Source organism: Crocodylus siamensis, chromosome 5 (genome assembly GCF_052110815.1).
Source record: "Crocodylus siamensis isolate JL-2025a chromosome 5, ASM5211081v1, whole genome shotgun sequence".
NCBI classification, from domain to species: Eukaryota; Metazoa; Chordata; order Crocodylia; family Crocodylidae; genus Crocodylus; species Crocodylus siamensis.
This window is the reverse complement of record NC_143399.1, coordinates 67,007,332-67,028,022: the sequence shown is the minus strand read 5'-3', so window position 1 is coordinate 67,028,022 and position 20,691 is coordinate 67,007,332. Positions and strand designations below refer to the sequence as shown.

The 20,691-nt window shown below is 46.5% G+C and overlaps 1 protein-coding gene across 1 annotated transcript in view; it reads left to right on the top strand.

The window, feature by feature from the left end:
- Positions 1–20,691, top strand: part of EEIG2 (EEIG family member 2) — a 58,355-nt gene that overhangs the window by 18,053 nt on the left and 19,611 nt on the right. The window contains exon 2 of the mRNA XM_090049308.1: positions 18,913–19,033. Coding sequence (XP_089905434.1) covers positions 18,913–19,033 — 121 coding nt within the window. The remainder of the gene's footprint in view (positions 1–18,912; positions 19,034–20,691) is intronic.

The window sequence follows — 20,691 nt, the reverse complement described above, 5'->3', positions numbered from 1 at the left end:
AAAGACTAGTAAAATTTCTACATCAGTGTTTTAATAAGATACAGTAGTTGCTTTAAAATAGAAACTAACCAGAGTATTTTAGCAACAGAGAATCCTTTAGAGCAAGTCACCTAATACCCAATATTTATTTTCATTTAACTTACTGTGATGCATCTTGTGACGTACTATTTGGAAGTGGGGAGGAAAGGCTTTTTAAAAATTAATTGGTGCTTTTTGCATTGTTCTTGTTTCTAGTGGCATTGTTCATTTTCTAAAATATTCCATAGAGATTTGAATTCTTAGTTACTAATATGTTTTGATTTTGTAAAACATTAGCAACTGTTAGCTTTGTATGTTGTGAAATTACTATGCGATTCAGGAAACTGACTCATAATGGAAAGCTTTCACCAATATGCCCTTTAGCAGCATCAGTTGCCAAGAAGTTATCTGGATTCCTTTCCATAGTAACCAATTAATATAATCTTAGAAATTTTGATGAGGCTCTTAACACTTCTAACTCTTAGTATTTTATTTATCCGTACTTGTTGGATTGGGGTAACTTGCTACTTTTTAACAGAAAAAGGAATCGCAAGCATTCAAATACCTGCTCTATGAATCGTCTTTAAATCTTGTAAAAGAAAGGAAATAGGCTAAACACCTCTAAACCTTAAGAAAAGTGTGCTTGAAGTAAGAAATAAATACAATTCAATTTTGATTGGCTTACATGTTTTTGTTTTGTTAAATAAGTTTTGGAAATTCTTGGTTTCATGTAACAGAATCTTTAGTAGTAGTGAAATGAAGAGACGTAACTTTCCCCATGAAGTAACTTTTGGAATTCTCATGAGCAGTTGACGGTTTTGTGGAGGATGATTCATCTGCTTGTTTTGTTTCCCTGGCACTTACCCTGTAAAAGCATCCATTTAAAGAAAATCAATATCTGCATTTGATGGGGTGCACTGATAGAGGTTTTTGGGGCTGATACCGATAGCTGATTTTTAAGGACGCATATTGGCTGATACTGATCCAATTCCGATATGCAACTGGGCATCTTGGAGGCCAGCATTGGACTGGTAAGTCTGGTGTGGGGGAAGGGGTGGGAAGAGGGAAGGGGCATGGGGGGAGGTAGATGGAGGCCCCCTTGGTGAGGGAGCAAGTGGGGCAGGGGCGGGCACTGCTCAGCCGGGGCAGAGCAGGGTGCAGGACAGCCATGAGCAGCTTATACGGGGAGTGCAGGGGAGAGCAGCTCCTGCCCTGCACACACCCTGGGAGGGCATGAGGGTGTGTGCCTTAGATGTGCACGTGGGTTGGGGCTGGCTGCTGCTGTGGGCTGGGGCCAGGGCAGCGCTGGGCTCTTCTTGGTGGGGGCTGGGCTGGGCTGCACGTGGGGCAAGCTGTGGTGGTGCTGGGAGGGGAGCTAAAGCCACCCCAAAATTCACCATAGCTCCCCCAAACCTCCACTCCCAGCACCACCTGCCCTGAGCACAGCCTAGCCCAACACCGCCACCAGGAAGAGCCTGACACAGCCTGCCCTGCCCTGCATGCAGATCTGGGGGCACCCCCCCATGCCCTCCTGGGGGGTGTGCAGGGCAGGAGCTGTCCCCTGGATGAGTCGCTTGCAGCTCTGTCCTGTGCCCCGCCCTGCCCCAGCTGAGCAGTGCCGGCCCCTGCCCCAGCACATCCCTCACTGTGGGGACCTCCATCTGTCCCCCCTGCCCCCATGCCTTCTTCCTTTCCCCAAAACAGACTTACCAAGCAGATGCTGCTCTCCAAGTTGCTGGGCTGAGCTCCTGGCTGCATGCATGCTGCGGTTGCACACATGCACAGGGCATTTATTGGCCACATTATCAGTCACATCAGGTTAAAAAAAAAAAAAAAGCCGGTTTCTGATGCTGTCAATGTTCTCTATGTTGGTGCCTATTTAATATGGCACAAATGTATTGATGTACCTTTAATAGTTGATGTATTTATAAAGCATTTCTTATCCCTAACAAGCTGGTAATCCTGTTTCATATTTGTTGAATTAACTCTTTTGTGTACTGCTTATTATTTGCACTAGGAAATCGTGATTTTTTTTTTTTTATTATTATTTTTTTTATAAACCCAATCAAATCAAACAATTTTTAAGCATTAAATCTTTCTTCAAAAAATACTGTGCTTTCATGGTCCATTATGTCTTAAGTCCACTTCATCCGCCCTCCCTCCATGTGTATCTTTAGTTAAATCCTTGGGGTTACTTTATTAATATCTCTCTCTGCATGTAAAGAATTAATATTAAATGAGGAAAATTATTGAATAGTCTTTTTGAGCTGTTGTAGTGAAAAATGTCCTCCAATTTCTGTTAACTAATACCTTAGTAATTCAAAGGTGCTTTGACTGTTCTTGCTGTAGAGAAAAAAAGTGAAGTATCATAGTCCTTAGGGTCGGAAGGGACCTAAACAGATCATTAAGTCTGACCCCCTGCCCCGGGCAGGAACAGGTGTCGGGATCATATCACCCCAGCCAAATATCTGTCCAGCCTCCTCTTGAAGACCCCCAAGGTAAGAGAAAGTACTGCCTCACTTGGGAGCCCATTCCAGAGCCTGGCAGCCCTAACTGTAAAGTAACGTCTCCTGATGTCTAGCCTGAACCTTCTCTCTAACAATTTGTGGCCGTTACTCCTAGTAACCCTGGATGGTGCCCGTGGGAACAGAGCCTCCCCCAATTCCCAGTGGTCCCCCCAGTGAGTTTGTAAATGGCCACCAGATCCCCTCTCAGCCTTCCCTTGTGGAGGCTGAATAGTTTCAGACCCTTTAGCCTCCCTTCGTAGGGCCTGCCCCGCTGCCCATTGACCATGCGAGTGGCCCTCCTTTGGACTCTCTCAATGCTAGCCACAACCCTCTTGAAATACAGCACCTAGAACTGGATGTGGTGCTCCAACTGTTGCCTGACCAGTGCCACATAGAGGGGAAGGATCACCTCCCTGGACCTGCTTGTGATGCATCTGTATATGCACGACAAGGTACGGTTAGCCTTACCAACTGCTTCCTTGCATTGGCAGCTCATGTTCATCCTGGAGTCAACAATGACTCCAAGATCCCTTTCTGTTACTGTGTTGACAAGAAGGGTGTTCCCCAGCCTATAGGTGTTACTTGTTCCTTCTCCCTAGATGCAGTACCTTGTGCTGTCTACATTGAATTCCATCCTATTCTCATCTGCCCACCTCTGTAATTTGTCTAGATCTAGCTGGATTCTGTCCCTCCCCTCCAGTGTGCTCACCTCGCCCCACAACTTGGTGTCGTCAGTGAATTTGGACAGCGTGCATTCCACACCTGCATCAAGATTGCTGATAAAGATGTTGAACAGTACAGGCCCCAGGACTGAGCCCTGGGGGACTCCACTGCCTACATCTCTCGAGGTCAAAAATGACACGTCCACCACCACTCTCTGGGTGCAGCCATCTGCTAGCCAATTTGCTACCCATCTGACTGTGTGTAGGCATCAATGCTTGAGTTGCCAAGTCCTTTTTTTTTTTTTTTAGAGAATGTGGTGGGAAACCATGTCAAAGGCCTTAAAGTCCAGGAAGACAACATGCACCCCAACACCCTTGTCCAGGGACTTTGTGACCTGATCATAAAAAGAAACCAAGTTAGTCAGGCAGGACCTGCCCTCAATGAACCCATGTTGGTTGCCCCTAAGCATTAACTCCCCTGCTGGGCCTTTGCAGATGTGCTCCTTGAATTTTCTCAAAGGTCTTCCAAGGACCGAGGTAAGACTGACTGGCCTGTAATTGCTGGGGTCCTCCAGTCTCCCCTTCTTGTAAATGGGGACCACATTGGCCCTTTTCCAATCCTCTGATACTGGGCCAGTGCCCCACGAGCACTCATAGAGCCATGCCAGGGACCCTGCTATGACCTCCCCATCAATTCCCTCAGCACCCTTGGTGAAAAACAACTGGACCTACTGATTTAAACATGTCCAGCCTCTCCAAAAGTTACCTAACTAGGTCGTCCCTGAACATAGGCATGGCGGTGCCTCCCCTGGGTTCATCCGCAATTCTAGTGGGGGAGATGTCCCAGTCCCTGTTCAGGAATATGGAGGCAAAGAATTTGTTAAAGAGATCTGCTTTTTTGTTTGTCACAATCACTAGATTGCCAAGCCTATCTTATAGGGGCCCCACATTACCCAGTGCCTTCTTATTTCCTATGTATTTGAAAAAGGACGTTTTATTATCCTTAATTCTGGTTGCTAGCCCTAGCTCCATCTCTGCCTTGGGCTTCCTAACAGCCTCCCTGCAGTCCTGAGCAACGGATGTGTAATCGTCCTTGGTGATAGCCGCTGGCTTCCACTGTATGCCTCCTTTTTTGCCCTCGGGCATCCCTGGATGCCTTTGCCAAGCCATGGGGGCTTCTTAGCACTCCTGCCCCCCTTGGTGCACATTGGGACTAACTCCCTTTGAGCTCAGAGGATCATCTTCTTGAGGAACAGCCACCCGTCTTGGACTCCCATCTCACTGAAGCTCCGAGACCCCAGTGCCTCTCCTACTAACCTTCTTAGCTTACAGAAGTTGAGGACCTCTGCCTTGCTGCTTTGCCTTCACCAAGTAGTGAACAATGGCATCATAATCTCAAAAATAGAGATGATTTGCTTAAAAATCTTGGTATGTGTCAACTGTATGTTTCACAATATTTTGTCCCTTTTAGAAAAATAATGCTTTTGTTTTAAAAGCTGAGATTTCCAAGATGCATGTGCACTGGACTGACTGTGAGATGAAGTAATAACAGTGATTATTGGCTATGCCAGTGTGCAACATAGTGAACATGACAGCAACCTTGAGACCTGTCTCCAGTCCCTGGAGGGTGCCAGATTACAACCCACACTTATGGCTGCATAGCTGGGTCTCCCTTCAAACAGATCTGCAATTCCACCCTCTCCCCCTCCCCTGCCAGCAGCAGCTTCTCCATTCCTCACTGTATTTTCATACCCTTGTAACAAAGTTGTAAATCTACATTGTATCCTTGAAAGAGCTCTTCCTGCTTAGCTGTGTAAATGAGCGCTCTAGCTGAATGGAATTTTAACATCCTTTGGAACTGATTGAGCCTCCAAAATCTTGGCTCAAAATAGTGAGTGGCTACTTATGAAATGAATGTCTGTATGCACGTATACACATAGGCATGTACAAGCTCCCTGGGAATTATTGGTCACGGCTGGTATACAATGATCTTGGATGAAAAATCTGAGTGAAGTGAGAGGCTGTATGTAATGAGAAGTGTCAGCCTTTCACTAATTAGGCGCATCTGCCTTTCAAATATTTTAAAGGTGATTTCATTATAGAATTAAATCACTTGCATCTGACTACAAATTACAGTAATTATTTTTGCATGTTGGCCTTAAGTAATTTTGCAGCAGGCTGTCTCTTCTATTAAAGTCAAAACTTGCCCTTTTGCTTGAAATAAAAACCCTGATGAAACATTTTGCTTAGTCTGTTTGCACTTGAGTTCACTCTTCCCACTTAGTCATTTAAGTTTAACAATCTCCCAGCTGTCAAAGAAACAACCTAAAGGTTATGGGTGTAGGCAAATGTATGATGCCTTTCAGGATCAGCTACATTGCCCTACATGGTATGTGCTAGCCTCCTTTTCAATCCACTGCAAAAAAGACCAGTCTGTGCTACAGTAAACATGAATAGCTTGTGCAGCTATCATTTGGTGGGACAGTCTTATGTGTTCACCTTATGAATGATCAGTTTTCTCTCGCTCTTTCTTCCTGATGCTTTATTAAGAGTGTGTGTATGCATGCTCTGCAGCCATGCTATACTGGGGCTACCCCACGCACACCTGTGCTGGGGTGGGGGCAACAGGCCAGGTCACAGGCATGCGCTCTATCCCCCTCCCAAGGTCATGCTAGTCATGATCTGTTGTTTAGGGAGCAGATCATGGCTCTGCCCCAGCCTTGCTGTGTCACAGCACCACAATCCTGTCCCTGCCTGGCTCCCAGATGCCACTCAACACCTGCTCGCAGGCCCATCCTATCTGCCTGGTGGAGTACAGCCTATCCACGGGAGTCCTGAGTTGGTCTCCATGGAGACTCCAGTTGCCTGCTCAGTCTGGTACCCCTGGCGGTGGGTGTGGGGCGAATGGACTGGGGTGCCCAGGCAGCAGTGGTGACACTAGCAGCAGCAGCCAGAAAGAGCTGCTGCAGCCAGGGCTGGCAGGAAGTGGAGTCTGGCTGTTATACCACCCCAGCCCTGCTGCATAGCTGGGGATTGTGGGACTTGTTGTACGCACCAAGGGCCAGGCTGTCACCCAAGACTGGGCTGGGCAGGGTTGAGGGAACTGCTGTGGGCCAGATAAAATCCCTTGGAGGTCTGTATTTTGCCCCCGCTGTTATGGGGGAAGTAGAAGTGCACCGAAAGGAAGATGAGCATATTGAACACACAGTGACTTTGGATCTGAGGCAGTCCTTTGTGTGCAAAAGAAACAAATGTTCATTCAGATCATGTAGATAGAGGCCTGTGCTGCTGGGTAGTTGATGTAATGGATGCTGATTTATCTTTGCTTAGCAGGGATAAGTAACTGTTGCATGAGAAATACTACAGTGGATGTTGAAGCCTTCTGTAGATTACAAATCTTAGTAGTTACTGGCTAACCTTTACTTATGTTCACCTTCCTTTCACTGATTTATTTTTCTTTTCTTTTCCCTCCTCCCATTTATCTTCTGGATTTGCTAATCTTGAACTTCATTTTGGTTCTAGTTATTTAAACTAAAAAAAAAATTAGCAATACAGTGATAGAGCTGTTAGGATGTGTTGCAGAGTGTGATGAATTTGAGCCTTGCTTAGAGACTTGTACCAGTGGCCTCTGTTGACCAAACTTTAAAAGGATATCCAGTTATTTGGGCTGGGAAATTGAAGGGCTGGACACTATCCTAGCCACACTGCTCCTACATACATCTTTGGCTACAGAAACTCATGTCCTAAGCATTTTAGGGCCTTATTGCACATTGATTTTTGGCAGCTCAGGAAGCTCTTAACATTAATGTGTGAAACTAGGTTTTAGCACTCTTCAGGCATCTTAAAGTCAAATTTCTGACGCATGTTACCCACCTCATGTTCCATAAATGTATGGCCATTCCCCAGAGAAAAGCTGCCCAAGTTTCAGTCCTCCAGCATCCCAGGATGCAGTGTCCCCTCCCCCTACCCTCTTGTTCTGTGTGGACAGACTTTTCACCCCCTGAATTGTATTGCCCAGGAGGTGGCACTAGCACCAAGCCAACTTCCCCTTCGGGGGATTTGACCTGGCTGGACAACTGGCAGGGGCACAGACTGGTCTGGGAAGGAGGGCTGTGGGGTATGGGACTGTAGAGTGAGGCCAGATGGGGATCCCCATGAGCTAGGGCATCCCTCCTGGGTCAGTGGCAGTGTCCTTGTGACCTTGGGGCTATCCAAATGCACTCCTAGTCCCAGTTTATTAAAGCATGAGACTTGCTTTAATGTTACTTGCTCTGTTTCTTTTTAAATCCATTTTTTACTATTTTTCATTTCATCTCCTAGTGCCTTCAGTGGCTGACTTCCTTCATTTCCCCACCCATCCCCGAGTTGCCATCCATTGCCCCCTCTACCTCCCATTTCACTACCCAGTCCCCATCATTAAAACTCTTACCCCTTCAAGTCTCATACTCCCACCCCCACAACCCATCTCTCTAACACAATCCCATGTAAAAGATAGAAGCCTGTTCTGGCTCACCAGCTCTATAGTAGCAACTCACAGCCATAGCTCCCAGTCAGGCTTCTGCTGGTCTGCACTCTGGTGACAAGTCACAGCTATACATTGCAGATAGTCAGAGATTTTTAGTCTGACTGTGCAGTTACCCTAAACTTGAGGTAACACTTAACACCAATCAACATTTGAGAAGCTTAAAGCATATAGTGTAACAAAGCCCTTACACTAATGCATGGCCATTCTAGGCTACATGTTGGCTACCCTATCTGCTGTCCAGCCTGAATTGGACTTGCTACCCTGCTCAGCCCAGAGCACAGCTGCAACTTGGTGGCCAGGCAGGCAGGTTAGCTTTCCCTGCCTGCTGGCCTAGGACAGCAGTGGCAACCACAGGTGAGTGAGGGGGTGCAGATGGGGTGTAAGGGCAAGGAGTAGGAGACAGGGTGGGAAACCTGGAATGGAAGGTGGGAGATTCTTACCTTTCACTTTTCCAGGCCCCTGCTTGCCTAAATATGTAACTGCTCCAAACTTGAGCTAACACTAATACTAATGACTATTTTGAGATGCCCAAACATAATGTGCAACAAAGCCCATCAGAGCCAGTGGGTGCAAGAAGATCTTTGATGAACTAGCATTGCATTTTATCTGATATCCCATTTTCCATTTATGTCTGCCCTTAGTTCTTTTCGTCCAGATTGTGTTAGTGTTATATGCTACTGAGGTAAGTGAGTATTAAACAGGGGAGCAGGGCAGAGAGAGTAAATATACCACAGCGATAGAGCCCACATATCTATGGGGTTGGGATTTGCTGGAAGGTCTGATCTTAAGGTGATAGATGTGGGCTAGAGTTTTGGGGTGTCATTTGAGAAGTCTGCTATTGCTGTTTATCTTGTATTGAAAGCTGCTCTGAGTCTTTCTGGATAGAGAGAGAGAAATCTAAATAATAAGCAACCATAACTATTACTATTATTACTCTTTTCCCTCCCCCTGCCTTCTTAAATATAGATTCCTACCTTTGTCACTCCCAAGTCTCAGTAATATTTTTGACACTAGCCCTAGGACTGCATGAGCTAGGTCAGTTCTGGAATAACTATTATAATCCCCACCTCCCCATTCAAATACATTGTGCTCTTCACAGTTTTACTTCCATATCATTCCCATTAGCCATGTTGCTTTGCTTCCATGTTCAACCTCATTATCCTTATTGAAAACTTGAGGCAAAGGTGTTTAATTTCTGGGCTATATCTGCATTGTTAATGTCTAATCCATTCTTGCTTTCACCTCCCCCTCCCCCACACACACTTTCCATGTTCTCTTTTTATTTACATATACAGATGAACCCTTTGTTATCTGTTTTAGATGTTTCACAAGGAATTATCTGAACTTGACACATAGCAATTTTCAATCGTCTTGATTCTCCCAGCCTAATAAACAAGAGAGATCTATTCTCTTTCCTATTGAGCCTGAAGTTTAGGAGCCCAGCCTTAAATTGCTTATGTGACTCCCAGTATATCAAGGGTGTTTTAGGATACGGGTGTCAAAAACTTCAAACCTAGGCTGAGATACAGTGGAGTAGTTGTATTTCCTCATTGGAGTATTTCAGTCTTGAGAACTGTTAGCATAGCATATTCCATCAAGCTGTCTTACAAATTAAAAGAACAAGCAACTGAGCAACTTGCAAAATGAAATACGAATTATAACGTTTGTTGGAGTTGGACTAGTATTCATTCAGCCCCAGATCCAGGAGACCAAGTGTTTCCCAAAGTATCAGCAGTTAAGCTCACTGGTCCAATTGATTGGAAACACTTTTAGTACTATACCTATTGAAGTAAACTTTCAGCCATTTAAATAAGACCTCCCTGTGCAGGCAGACAGTTAAAAAATCTCCTTACCTCTGCCCTTGGTTCTTTTCTTCCAGATTGTGTTAGTGTTATATGCTACAATCTTCAGGGTGAATTCTGCAATTGATTTTGCTGGAGTCAGAATTCTACTCATGGTCTTCATACAGACATCAACACATTTTGGCTGCTTTTAAACTTGCTATACTGTTTAAAATGGAAAATCTGACTGAATAACTCTTTCCAGACCGCTACAGCATTGTGGCTCATTAGAAACATCTTGCCAAATCCTTATTCCTAGATTATAATAGAAAAAGGGAAGTAAATTTTGTCCTGATGTGAAGAACTTGCTCTATATAATTAAAAGAAAAAGTAAATGCGTTTTAAGCATACACTTAATAACGACACATATACCCAGATGCTCTGTAATTGTTTTTATAACACAGAAATGTGTAGTGTAATAGAAGCGTGTTATTACAAGCTAGTTTAATCTACTTTAATGCTTGATGGTGACTTCTAAGTTTAAAAAAAAAAAGAAAAAAGGCAGCTCATGACTGACTTGTTTGTTCTTTCCCATTGTTCTTGATGTATTAAACTTCAATTTATCTGCAGGCATCAAAATAAGTTTTCTTTACTTCAGGAAGTTAGTGGGTGTTCATGAAGAAGACCATATTCTCCTGAAACTCAAGAATTCTTAAAATTACCTCAAACTGTGCAGCGTATATAACTCATTAACACGTACTAGGTATGCATAACTTCTGTAAGCCTTTGTAGAGTCTGCTGTACCTTGAGCTCTCATGTTTTAGATAATGAAAAGTTTTGTTTTATTTCTGTTTTTTAGTTTCTTGTGACTTGATTTGTTGCATCTTTACCAAGCTTTTTTTTCACAACTGTTGAAGACCATTACATTCTTTAAAATATGAGCAGTTAAACCAGATAAAGTCTTATTTTTGGCCTTTTTAAATAGCAGATGGAGGCAGCTTGTCTGTAACAAAACTGTTCAACTTTTTGTAGGATGGTTTTTTTAAAGAAAAACAGAAAACCCCACTAAACTATTGCAGCACTAAGGGTTATAGAATCGTCTCCAGCTTCTGGAGCTGTGTTAGAGATATGTCACTTAATAGAACAGATCACTTCTGATGGTCTCTGTCACACTTCCTGAATTTGCTTTTGTATTTTAAATAATTTCTCATGGTATAAAATAGACAATTGACTCTTATTCTTTAGCATTTACTTTGGGTTTTTCAGTGCAACTTATTCAATCTATATACTTATACTTGCTATCATTTTCATAGATTTCATAGACATTAGGGCTGGAAGGGACCTCAGGAGATCGAGTCCAGCCCCCTGCCCAAAGGGCAGGAAGTCAGCTGGGGTCATAGGATCCCAGCAAGATAAGCATCCAATTTACTTTTGAAGGTGTTCAATGTAGGTGCTTGAACCACCTCCGCTGGCAGACTGTTCCAGACCTTGAGGGCTTGGACAGTAAAGAAATTCTTCCTTATGTCCAGCCTGAAACGGTCTTGCAGGAGTTTGTGACCATTCGACCTCGTCATCCCTTGGGGCGGTCTGGTGAACAAACGTTCCCCCAGATCCTGGTGGTCACCCTTGATAAATTTATAGGTGGCCATCAGATCACCCCTGAGCCTACGCTTTTCCAGGCTAAAGAGTCCCATGGCTCTCAGCCTGTCATCGTAAGATCTGTTTTCCTGACCTCTGATCATGCACATGGCTCTCCTCTGGACTCTCTCAAGCTTCTCCACATCCTTTTGGAATTGTGGAGCCCAAACCTGGATGCAGTACTCCAGCTGCGGCCTCACAAAGGCCGAGGACAAGGGGAGAATGACGTCCCAGGATTTGCTCGAGAAGCATCTATGGATGCAAGCCAGCGTTTTGGTCGCTTTACTAGCCGCAGCATCGCATTGCAGGCTCATGTTCATCTTGTGGTCAATGATGACCCCCAAGTCTCTTTCTTCTGTAGTGCTAACCAACGTAGCACTGCCGAGCCTATAAGGGTGCTGCAGGTTTTTCTTCCCAAGGTGGAGAACCTTGCATTTTTCGGTGTTAAACACCATGAGGTTCTCGTCTGCCGATTTTGCTGAGCTTGTCCAGGTCAGCCTGGATCACCCACCTGTCCTCTGGCATGGATGCTTTGCCCCAAAGTTTGGTGTCATTGGCGAACTTGGCCAGTCCACTCCTGACTCCAGTGTCCACATCGTTAATGAAGATGTTGAACAGTATGGGTCCCAGGACAGAGCCTTGAGGCACCCCACTGGTCACAGGGGACCACAATGAGTGACTGCCATCAATCACAACCCTCTGGGTCCGACCACGGAGCCAATTTCCCAGCCAGCGGATTGTTGTGGAGCCAAGGCCACAACTGGCCAGTTTGGCCAAGAGGTGATCATGGGATACCAGATCAAAAGCTTTTTTGAAGTCAAGATATGTGACATCAACCTCAGGATTGTCCGCTAGGTCCCTGGAGAGCCAGGGAGGCTGCTGTGCCTTCTTGCTGCCTTTCCTCCATGTTGGAATAGATTTAGCTTGTGCAATGAGGATCGCTTCCTTGAGAAGCAACCACTCTTCTTGAACTCCCATCTCCCTGGGGTCATGGTCCCTGAGGGCCTGACTGACTAGCCTCTTGAGCTTGTCAAAGTCGGCTTTTCTGAAGTCAAGGACTTCTGTGTTGCTGACTGACTTGCCAGCTTTACGGCGGATGTTGAAGGTGATCAGCTCGTGGTCGCTGTCCCCCAGCTTCCCATCGATCACTAGGTCGCCGATTAGGTCGTCCCCCGTAGCCAGTACCAGGTCGAGCAGTGCTTTGCCTCTCGTTGGCCCACAGGCTTCTTGAGTCAGGTAGAGATCATCCACGCACGAGAGAAAGCTTTGCGACTGCTCGGATTTTGCTGAGTGATCTTCCCAGGAGATGTCCAGGTAATTGAAGTCACCCATGACAACCAAGGTCCTGGAGCAAGCGGCCTCAGTCAGTTCCCGGGCGAACTCCTGGTCAAGCTCGGGACTTTGAGTGGGAGGTCTGTAGTAGACTCCCACCATTGTCCCCTGTGCCGTATTCCCCACGAATTTTTACCCAGGAGGTCTCTAGCTGTCCATGCCAGTCGCCAACATCAGTTTGCAGGGACGTGTAGCTTTCCTTGACAGAGAGAGCTACACCCCCGCCCCTTTTGTCAACACGATCCCTCCTGTACAGGGTATAGCCCTCTATACCTGTGGTCCAGTCATGGGTGGAGTCCCACCAGGTCTCTGTTATCCCAATGACATCATATTTCTTTGCACTGAGCAGGAGGATGAGCTCGTCCTGCTTGTTGCCCAGGCTCCTGGCATTAGTGTACAGGCAGGCAAGTGTGCCCTTGGGGGCTCTTGCCTTGCCCACAGATTGTGCCATGGCTGGGGCAGGGGTGGGCTCCCTTAAGTGCCTTGGTCTGCTGGCTTTGCAAGGGTCGCTCTGCTGGCCAGCAGTGGCAGTAGTCCCCCCACCCCCCAGCGGGCTTAGTTTAAAGCCTGGTGGAGCAGGTCAGCCAGCCTGGCTGAGAAGAGCCGCCTCCTCCCCAGGGGAGAGAGGTGGAGGCCATCTCTTCCCAGCAGCTCACTGCCTCTCTCGCCAAAGAGCGGGGTGGGGTCATGGAAGCCAAAGCCTTCCCGATGACACCAGGGCCGCAGTCTTTGGTTCACTGTGTGGATCCTCCTCTCCCTCCTCAGCCCATAGCCCAAGACTGGGAGGATGGACGAAAACACCACCTGAGCTCCCAGAACCCTAAGCCCCGCTCCCAACTCCCTGTAGCGCCTCATGACCTGGCTGGGGGTGCTCTGAGCCGTGTCATTAGTGCCCATATGAATAAGGAGCATGGGGTAGTGGTCTGGGGGCCGGAGGAGCTGCGGGATCCTCTCCGCAGTGTCTCGGATGCAGGCCTCCCGGAAGCAGCAGACTTCCTGGGCTAAGGGGTCGGGGCGGCAGATTGCCCCCTCAGTGCCCCACAGGATGGAGTCTCCCACAACAAACACCTTTCGCTTTGACTTGGGGAGAGCAGGGGCAGTAACTGTGGTTGAGCCTGGGTTGCCTGCGGGAGCCGGCAACTGAGCAGGCTCTGCTGGGGCCGCAAGAGGTGCGAACCTGTTGCTAAGCTCCGGCGAGGGAGGGGCCTTGGTGCGGCGGGCCTTGGGGCCCTTGACCACCTGGGTCCATGCCCCTGACTGGGCAGAGCGGGAGGTCCCAGAGTCCTCCTTAGTCGTGGAGAGAGACGGAGCTCTCCCCTGCGGCTCCTGAGGGAGAAGGGCCTGGCAGTAGGAGTCTATCTCCTGCTCGCAGTCCCTGATGGCATGCAGTCTCTGGACTGTGGCCTGGAGCTCCTCCAGCTGGCGTGCCAGAGACCCCAGTAGGGAGAAGACCCCGCAAGGGGAGGTGGCCATGCTCCCGGGCCCCAGAGCCTGAAAAAGGGACAGGCAGCCCCCGCAGCCAAGAGCCAGGGGCTCCGTCTGCGTGGAGCCCAGAACCATGGGCTCCGTCTGGGTGGCCGTCTCTGAGGTGGCCAATGAAGGGGCCACAGAGCCCGAGGGGACCCTCGGGGTGCGGCGTCTGCCCATCCATGTCATGCCTCTGGTAGGATGGCTACGGCTGGGGCTGGCTGTGGCTGGGGGGGGTCGCAGGCAGGGTCTCGTGCCCTCCCGCGCCCTCCCCTGCACGAACTCCGCGCTAACTCAGGCGCCTGTTTGCACAGCTCCGGTCGCGCGGCTCCCTGGGGGGCTGGGCCAAGTAGGGGCCTGGGCGGGGGCTTGACCCAGCCCGGCACCAGGCAGTGGCCTCCTCCCAGCAAGCGAGGAGTTAACCCCTTTCCACCACGAGCCCGCTTACCTCCGGCTGTGCTGGGGGTTGGCAGGGGGCTCTGCGGCTGCTGAGGGGGTGTCTGGGGGGCTTCGGGGGAGCGGGGGCGCAGCGGGCTTCACCCGCGTGTCTCTCACCACTCCAGAGCCTACCTGAGTGTTTTTTTGGGGGGGTTTTTCCCCTGTTTGGCGGGCCCTTTTAAACTACGCGCATGTGCAGCGGGCCTGCCGTCGGGGGACGCTGGCTTCTCAGGCTAGGGGGGCCCTGCCTGGGATTTGGGGGGCCCTGCCCTACAGGAGGGGGACTGGTGAGTACCCCCTCCTTCTCTTCTCTCTCCCTGGGGGGCTGGGCCAAGTAGGGGCCTGGGTGGGGGCTTGACCCGGCCTGGCACCAGGCAGCGGCCTCCTCCCAGCATTTTGAGTAGAACTAGTTCTGTATATGTTCTTTTTAACATACCTGGCTCTTTTAACTTATAACAGGGAAACTTTTATCTTGCAATAGGCAAGGATTTCTTAGGATGACATCTTTTACTGGACTAGGTGCTTTTGAATGCAGATGTCACTGTGTAGCCTGGCTTCCTTTTTCTTTAGGTTTTGCCTTTTTCATTGTAAGCAGCAGATTTTAGTATCTTCTATGTTATGATAGTGTAAGAGTCGTGTTGTAGCTGTGAAGGTACAGGAATTATGCGAGTGGCAAGGATTTATTAGGACAGGGGTGCTCAAACACAGGGCCCAGGGAGCCATAGGTATCTGGCCTGCGGGGCTCCCCATGGTTTGGGAAATTTTGGCAGCAAGGGAGCAGTAAAACTAAATATGGTTACCCTCCCATACTGCCAAATCCCTAATTGCTGAGACCTGTGCAGCTGGTTGGGGCCAGGTCATGTTCCATACCTCCACCCCCACAGCTAGATGAGGCTGGGTCATGCTCCTACCTCCGGGCTGGGCTGGGGCCATGGAGCTGGGTTAAGTCTGGCTCAGGTCCCCTTTCCTCCCACCCCTGGTGGGGATGGACCATGCCGGCTCCCTCCGACCTTCTGAGCTAGATGGGACCTGGGATGTCCCTGCTTCCCTCCACATGGCTGAATGCGGCCCTGTCATGACTGCCCTGTGCATGATTGAGGCCAACAGCCTGATCCAGCCCATGGGCAGCCAGGGTTCTACCTATCTGGCCTGCTGGCCAGAGAGCAGGGTGGATTTGATTTAAATCACTGGTCAGGAAGTCTCAATTTAATCATTGTTTTCTACAAAAAATGCATGCTTATTGTTTGATACCCTTTATTGGTTGTGGAGACACCAAATATTTCATGAAGTTTTCCCCAGTCCATATACGTATAACAGGCTACCCATTGCCTGGGACTTTTCTTTCCTCCCTACAATGGTATGGTGGCCTGGTCTCACTTAGCTAAAAAGCCAGCAATGGGTTTGATACAGCCCTGATTATGACTGGCATCAAAACAGGCAGGGCCCAGCAGCCATCTACACTTGATCTGAGCCTTCAAGAGGCCGAGAAGCGACTAGGCTTAAGTGACAAGTTGCATTGGCTGGGATTGTTCCAAGGCACAATGTTAATTTAAATAATCACAAGTATTTAACATGGTACTTGTCAGTCTGTAAGGTTTGCTGCTAGTCAAAATAGAAGCACCTATCTGTTCCGAACCAATCTAGTGAGGCAGTAGAAACTTCATATATAAAAAAATGTATTTACAGTGGACAAACTTGGAGAGAGTTAAGGATTGAGGACAGGAGAAGAGCAGAAAGGTAAATTTACTAAGCAGCTTTTTTTTTTTTTTTGCTTTAAAAAACAAAGGAACAGAATAAGGAGCTACCTGAAAAGTCTTCCTATAGTGCAGGCCACAACCAGAGAACCACAGAAATTATAAACAAAAAAATAATACATTTCAACTTTCTGAATAAAAACAGCAAAATCAACTACATAGTGTTGGTCAGGTAACTTTTTTAATTATTTCTGAGCTCCGATACAGTGAAGTGAGAGCATCAACAGTTTGTTTAGATTACAGACTATTTAAAATAACCCATGCAGGATCAAGGGACAATATTTCTTGAAGGCCATCACATACTTTTCTGTATTTCCCTCTCCCTCCCAACACTTGGTAATCTTTAAACAAACAATACACCAGTGGTGGAAAACATTTATGATGCTTTGATGCAAGGTATATTCTAAAACCCGGATAATTGTATTTCATTTCTAACTATGCCTACAACATGTGCGGTACTGAGATAACAAGTACTTCAAAACCTGAGCAAGTATTGTGGCTTTTACAGATGCTGAAAATGAAGTAACCAAAATTGCAGGACCCCTGACACAGCTATACGAGCACTCATGGTGCTCTGTTGTGGTGCCAGAGGACTGGAAGAGAGCCAACATGGTTCCCATCTTCAAAAAGGGGAGGAAGGAGGACCCAGGAAACTATATAGGCCAGTTAGTCTTACCTTGATCCTGGGGAAGCTTTTTGAGAGGATTATCCTGGCACATGTCCATGAGGGCCAGCAGGGGAGGTTATGCTTAGGGGCAACCAACATGGGTTCATTAGAGACAGGTCCTGTCAGACCAACCTGGTGGCCTACTATGACCAGGTCACAAAATCCTTAGATGCAGGGGTAGCAGTGGATGTGGTCTTTCTAGACTTTAGGAAGGAATTTGACACTGTCTCTCACCCCATTCTCATTAAAAAAAAACTGGGGGACTGTGGTCTCGACGCCTACACAGTCAAATGGGTCCCTAACTGGCTGGAGGGCTGTGCCCAGAGAGTGGTGGTGGATCCCCTACCCTGGGGATCTTTATTAGTGCACCAAGCCTCCTGCTACACTAATCTAGCTGTAGAAACTGAAAGCTGTGTAACTGCCAAGTTTTTCTGCAAGTTATTTATTTGCCTTCCAGGGTTCCCCACAGTTGGAAATTTTAGGAGTAATATCTTTTCCCTCTACCCTTAGAAATTTCTTTTTTGGGTGGAGGGAAGGAGAGGAGAAGAAACGAGAGGAGTCTGCTACTTCAGAAATCGAGAGTAGTATTTACAGCGTGCAGTTTAAAGAAGAAAGTCTGGGTTGGTTGCACAATGCTGTAAGTATAGGAATTGGAGTTTTTTTCCCCTGTTCCTTTCAGCCTCTCTACTAGCTATCCCACTCAGTTCTGTTCCATCTAACTGGACTTCTGATGCCATCCAGGCCAAATTCCAGCAGGCACTAAACCTGAGTCACAAAGACAAGAGAAGAGCCAGATCAGCCTCTAGTAGTATGGAGAATCTACCCAGCACAATGTAATGCCATGCAGAAGTGCCTGAGCTAGCACTAAACAAGTTAGCTTTGGTACTTGAAATCATATACCTGTTGGTCAACTGGCTCATGCAATTAACATTGTGCCTTGGAACAATCCCAATTAATTCAACTTGTCACTTAAGCCTGCCTAGTATGTAGATGCCTGCTGAGCCTGCCTGTTTTAATGCAGCTAATAGGCAGTCATAACCTTAGCTAGCTACTTCCTATTCTGGATTCCCATCTATGGCCTGATTCCCACCTATGGCCAAGTTACCATGTGCTAAAGTTAGGATGTAAACTTGGAACACTTTAGGTACTCTAACTGCCTATATACATACTGCCTCCCCATAGTAAATGTTTTAAATTTGTCGATTTAAGTATTGCTTGATTTTTTTTTTTTTCTCTCAAAGCTGAAAGAGGCATACAAATAGAAAACCTGTGGGTGTGGGGGGAGAGGGCTTCCTTTTGTACAGTAAGTGAATGCATTCATCTCTTGCCTCTAAGAGGGTTGAAATCTTGCCTAGAATTCCATTTGTGAACTCCATTTGTTAAATGGAGGGCTGTTTTCGTGAAGATTGTTAATTATCCCAGGATTCTTAAAATGGGATGTTTTATATATCAGGATTGAGGTTCACTGCTGGAAATTAGATTTTTGTCATTTAAAAAAACAAAAAATGTTTTTCCTGTTGCTGGTCTAGCAGGTGACAGGGGTTCTTCCTCCTTGGTGTCTGTTGTATATCCATGTCAGGTTGAGGCAGCTTATCTATGCCATTGTTTTTTCCTGAAGTCTTATTGTCTTCCTGTTACATTTTGGTACTCAGAGCTTTGCATTGTGCCTGTTGAAACACTGGAAATGCTGAATATGCTTAGACAACTTTAAAAAAAATAAATGAAAAATGTTTATGCAAGTGTCTAAGTGATGTCAAACCATCCTGAAGGTTAGTTGATAAAGGCTTAGTGAAAGTGGCACAAGTCTGACTATGTTTATGCTGGGGTACCCACAGGACAGGTCTGGCCCCCCAATGCATTGTCATCCAGTTTATGGGGCTCCCCACAGATCTGTGTCTAGTGGTACAGGACCTGATCCTAACTGAGTGGGAAGAGGCATGGAGCCTGATCGTCAGGTCCATGGACCGATTTGACACCATCCAGCTGGCCTGTGGGAGCAAAACTGTTAGTATCACTCTTTTTTTTTTTTTTGCTAATTCATTCAGTATTGCTGTTTGTGGTCATGAATGCCTGGGTATTTAAAAGCTGTTTAATGATGGCTCTGTCACTTTTTCTCTTTGCAGGGAGGTAGTACAGGCAAACTGTGTTCACTGGAAGAAGAAGTTTGTATTTCTTTGCAAAATCAGTGCCAGTGCTACTACAGGGATTCTAGATCCTTGTGTCTGCAGAGTATCTGTACGGAAGGTAAAAATGGCACCTCCCCTTCCTTCCTCCCCCACTGTTAGACTTTAATTTGTTTCCTTAATAGCTTTCTTAACTTTCTACTGACCCCTGTATTTTTATAGAGCTGGTAGGCGTCATAAAACAAATGGTAACTATAACCAAGTTAAGTATTCCTTGTTAATCAATATATGCTTGTAATATCATTAATTATTAACTCTAACATGACTAGTTCATTAATTGTTTCTTCTATCTTCATATTTCAGTGACCAGTTTTTATAACTGACTAGTCATAGTTCTTTTGAATTTTAAATCTGAATAAAATGTCACACTGCCTGAGCAATTTTTTTAGTGGTTTTTCTCTTAGTCAGTAGTCATCGTCCTCTTAGTCTGTGGTAAATGGGTAATGTCTCCCTAGTCTGCTCAGGCAGCTTCTCCTTGGTCTTCAGAATCTGTTGAATAAATTAGAATCAACTAACTGTTGATCCAGAAACACCAATTAGCTTCATTTTTTCTTCCTGAGGAAAACAGCCAAATCTGACTGACGCTATGGATAGGAACCCAGAGTAGGAAGTAGCTCGCTAAAGTTGTGGCTGCACAGCCAAATTGTCATGAACTAAGGCTAAGATGTAAACTTATAGTACCTTAGCTACTCTAACTGTTCAGGTGCATGCACCTTTTTTTTTTTTTTTCTTTTTCCCCATAGTAAATACAAAGTTGCCTATTGCACTTTAATGAGGGACATGCTTCCTCGCATGTCACAAATGTGCACAAAGGCCATGGCTAATGTGATGTGTTTGGAGCCTGGCTTGATCATGTAGGTGTTAGCTTAGAGACCCATGTACTAACCTGATTTTACTCCCCCTCCAGAAGTATGCTTCCTGCTTGCCCGCCATTAGTGGCAGAAATAAATAGCTGCTGTGGCACTGGATTGCTGCCTCTCGTTCCCTCAAGGTGACTCTTTCTGCCACCAGTAGTAAGGAGTTGTTGTAGTAGGTATTCCTACTACTATGTAAGCTTTTCAACTGTCCTTCAGAACATAAATTGGAGACTTTTTATGCACTTGGTATTCAGCAAGTTATCTGGAATTCTTTTTGCAAAAGTGCCCACCTCACTAATGGGGGTGTGAAACTGTTGGGCTCAGCAGCATCAGAGACATGCATGGGTCCTTCCCTCCCTGTGGAAAAGGAAGAACTTGGAGAGCATTATGTACCTGGTGATTCTCTTCCTCTTCCCCTCTTTCCTTCCTGTGGCTTTCTGCCTTGGTCCCTGGGAAAGCCAGTAGTGGAAAGGGCCATTCCATTCAGACCTATCATTAGGTTTCTAGAAGCTGGGGCATTGGGTTGTGTGTATTCTGCAGGAACAGCTCTTTCAGGTAGTTTGGGAAGAGATTCCTTACCAGTGAATAAAATTGCTTCTCATGTTACAATTGCATCCAGAAGAAGTGTCTGTTTGCATCAAGAGCAGAGGCAAATTATAGCACGATGATGCTTCCACATAAAGGAAGCTCTATGCTATTGTACTGCCTTTGTTAGGTGAATACTCTTATTGGTGATTTGCTTAACACTAGTTTTATTATGACTATAAAATGTAAGTAGAGAGAAATCAGACCTCAAGAACTACAGATATTTTTCCTGATGGATAAGTGTTAGGGGCAAAATGCACAAGATCTGTTCTTTTGA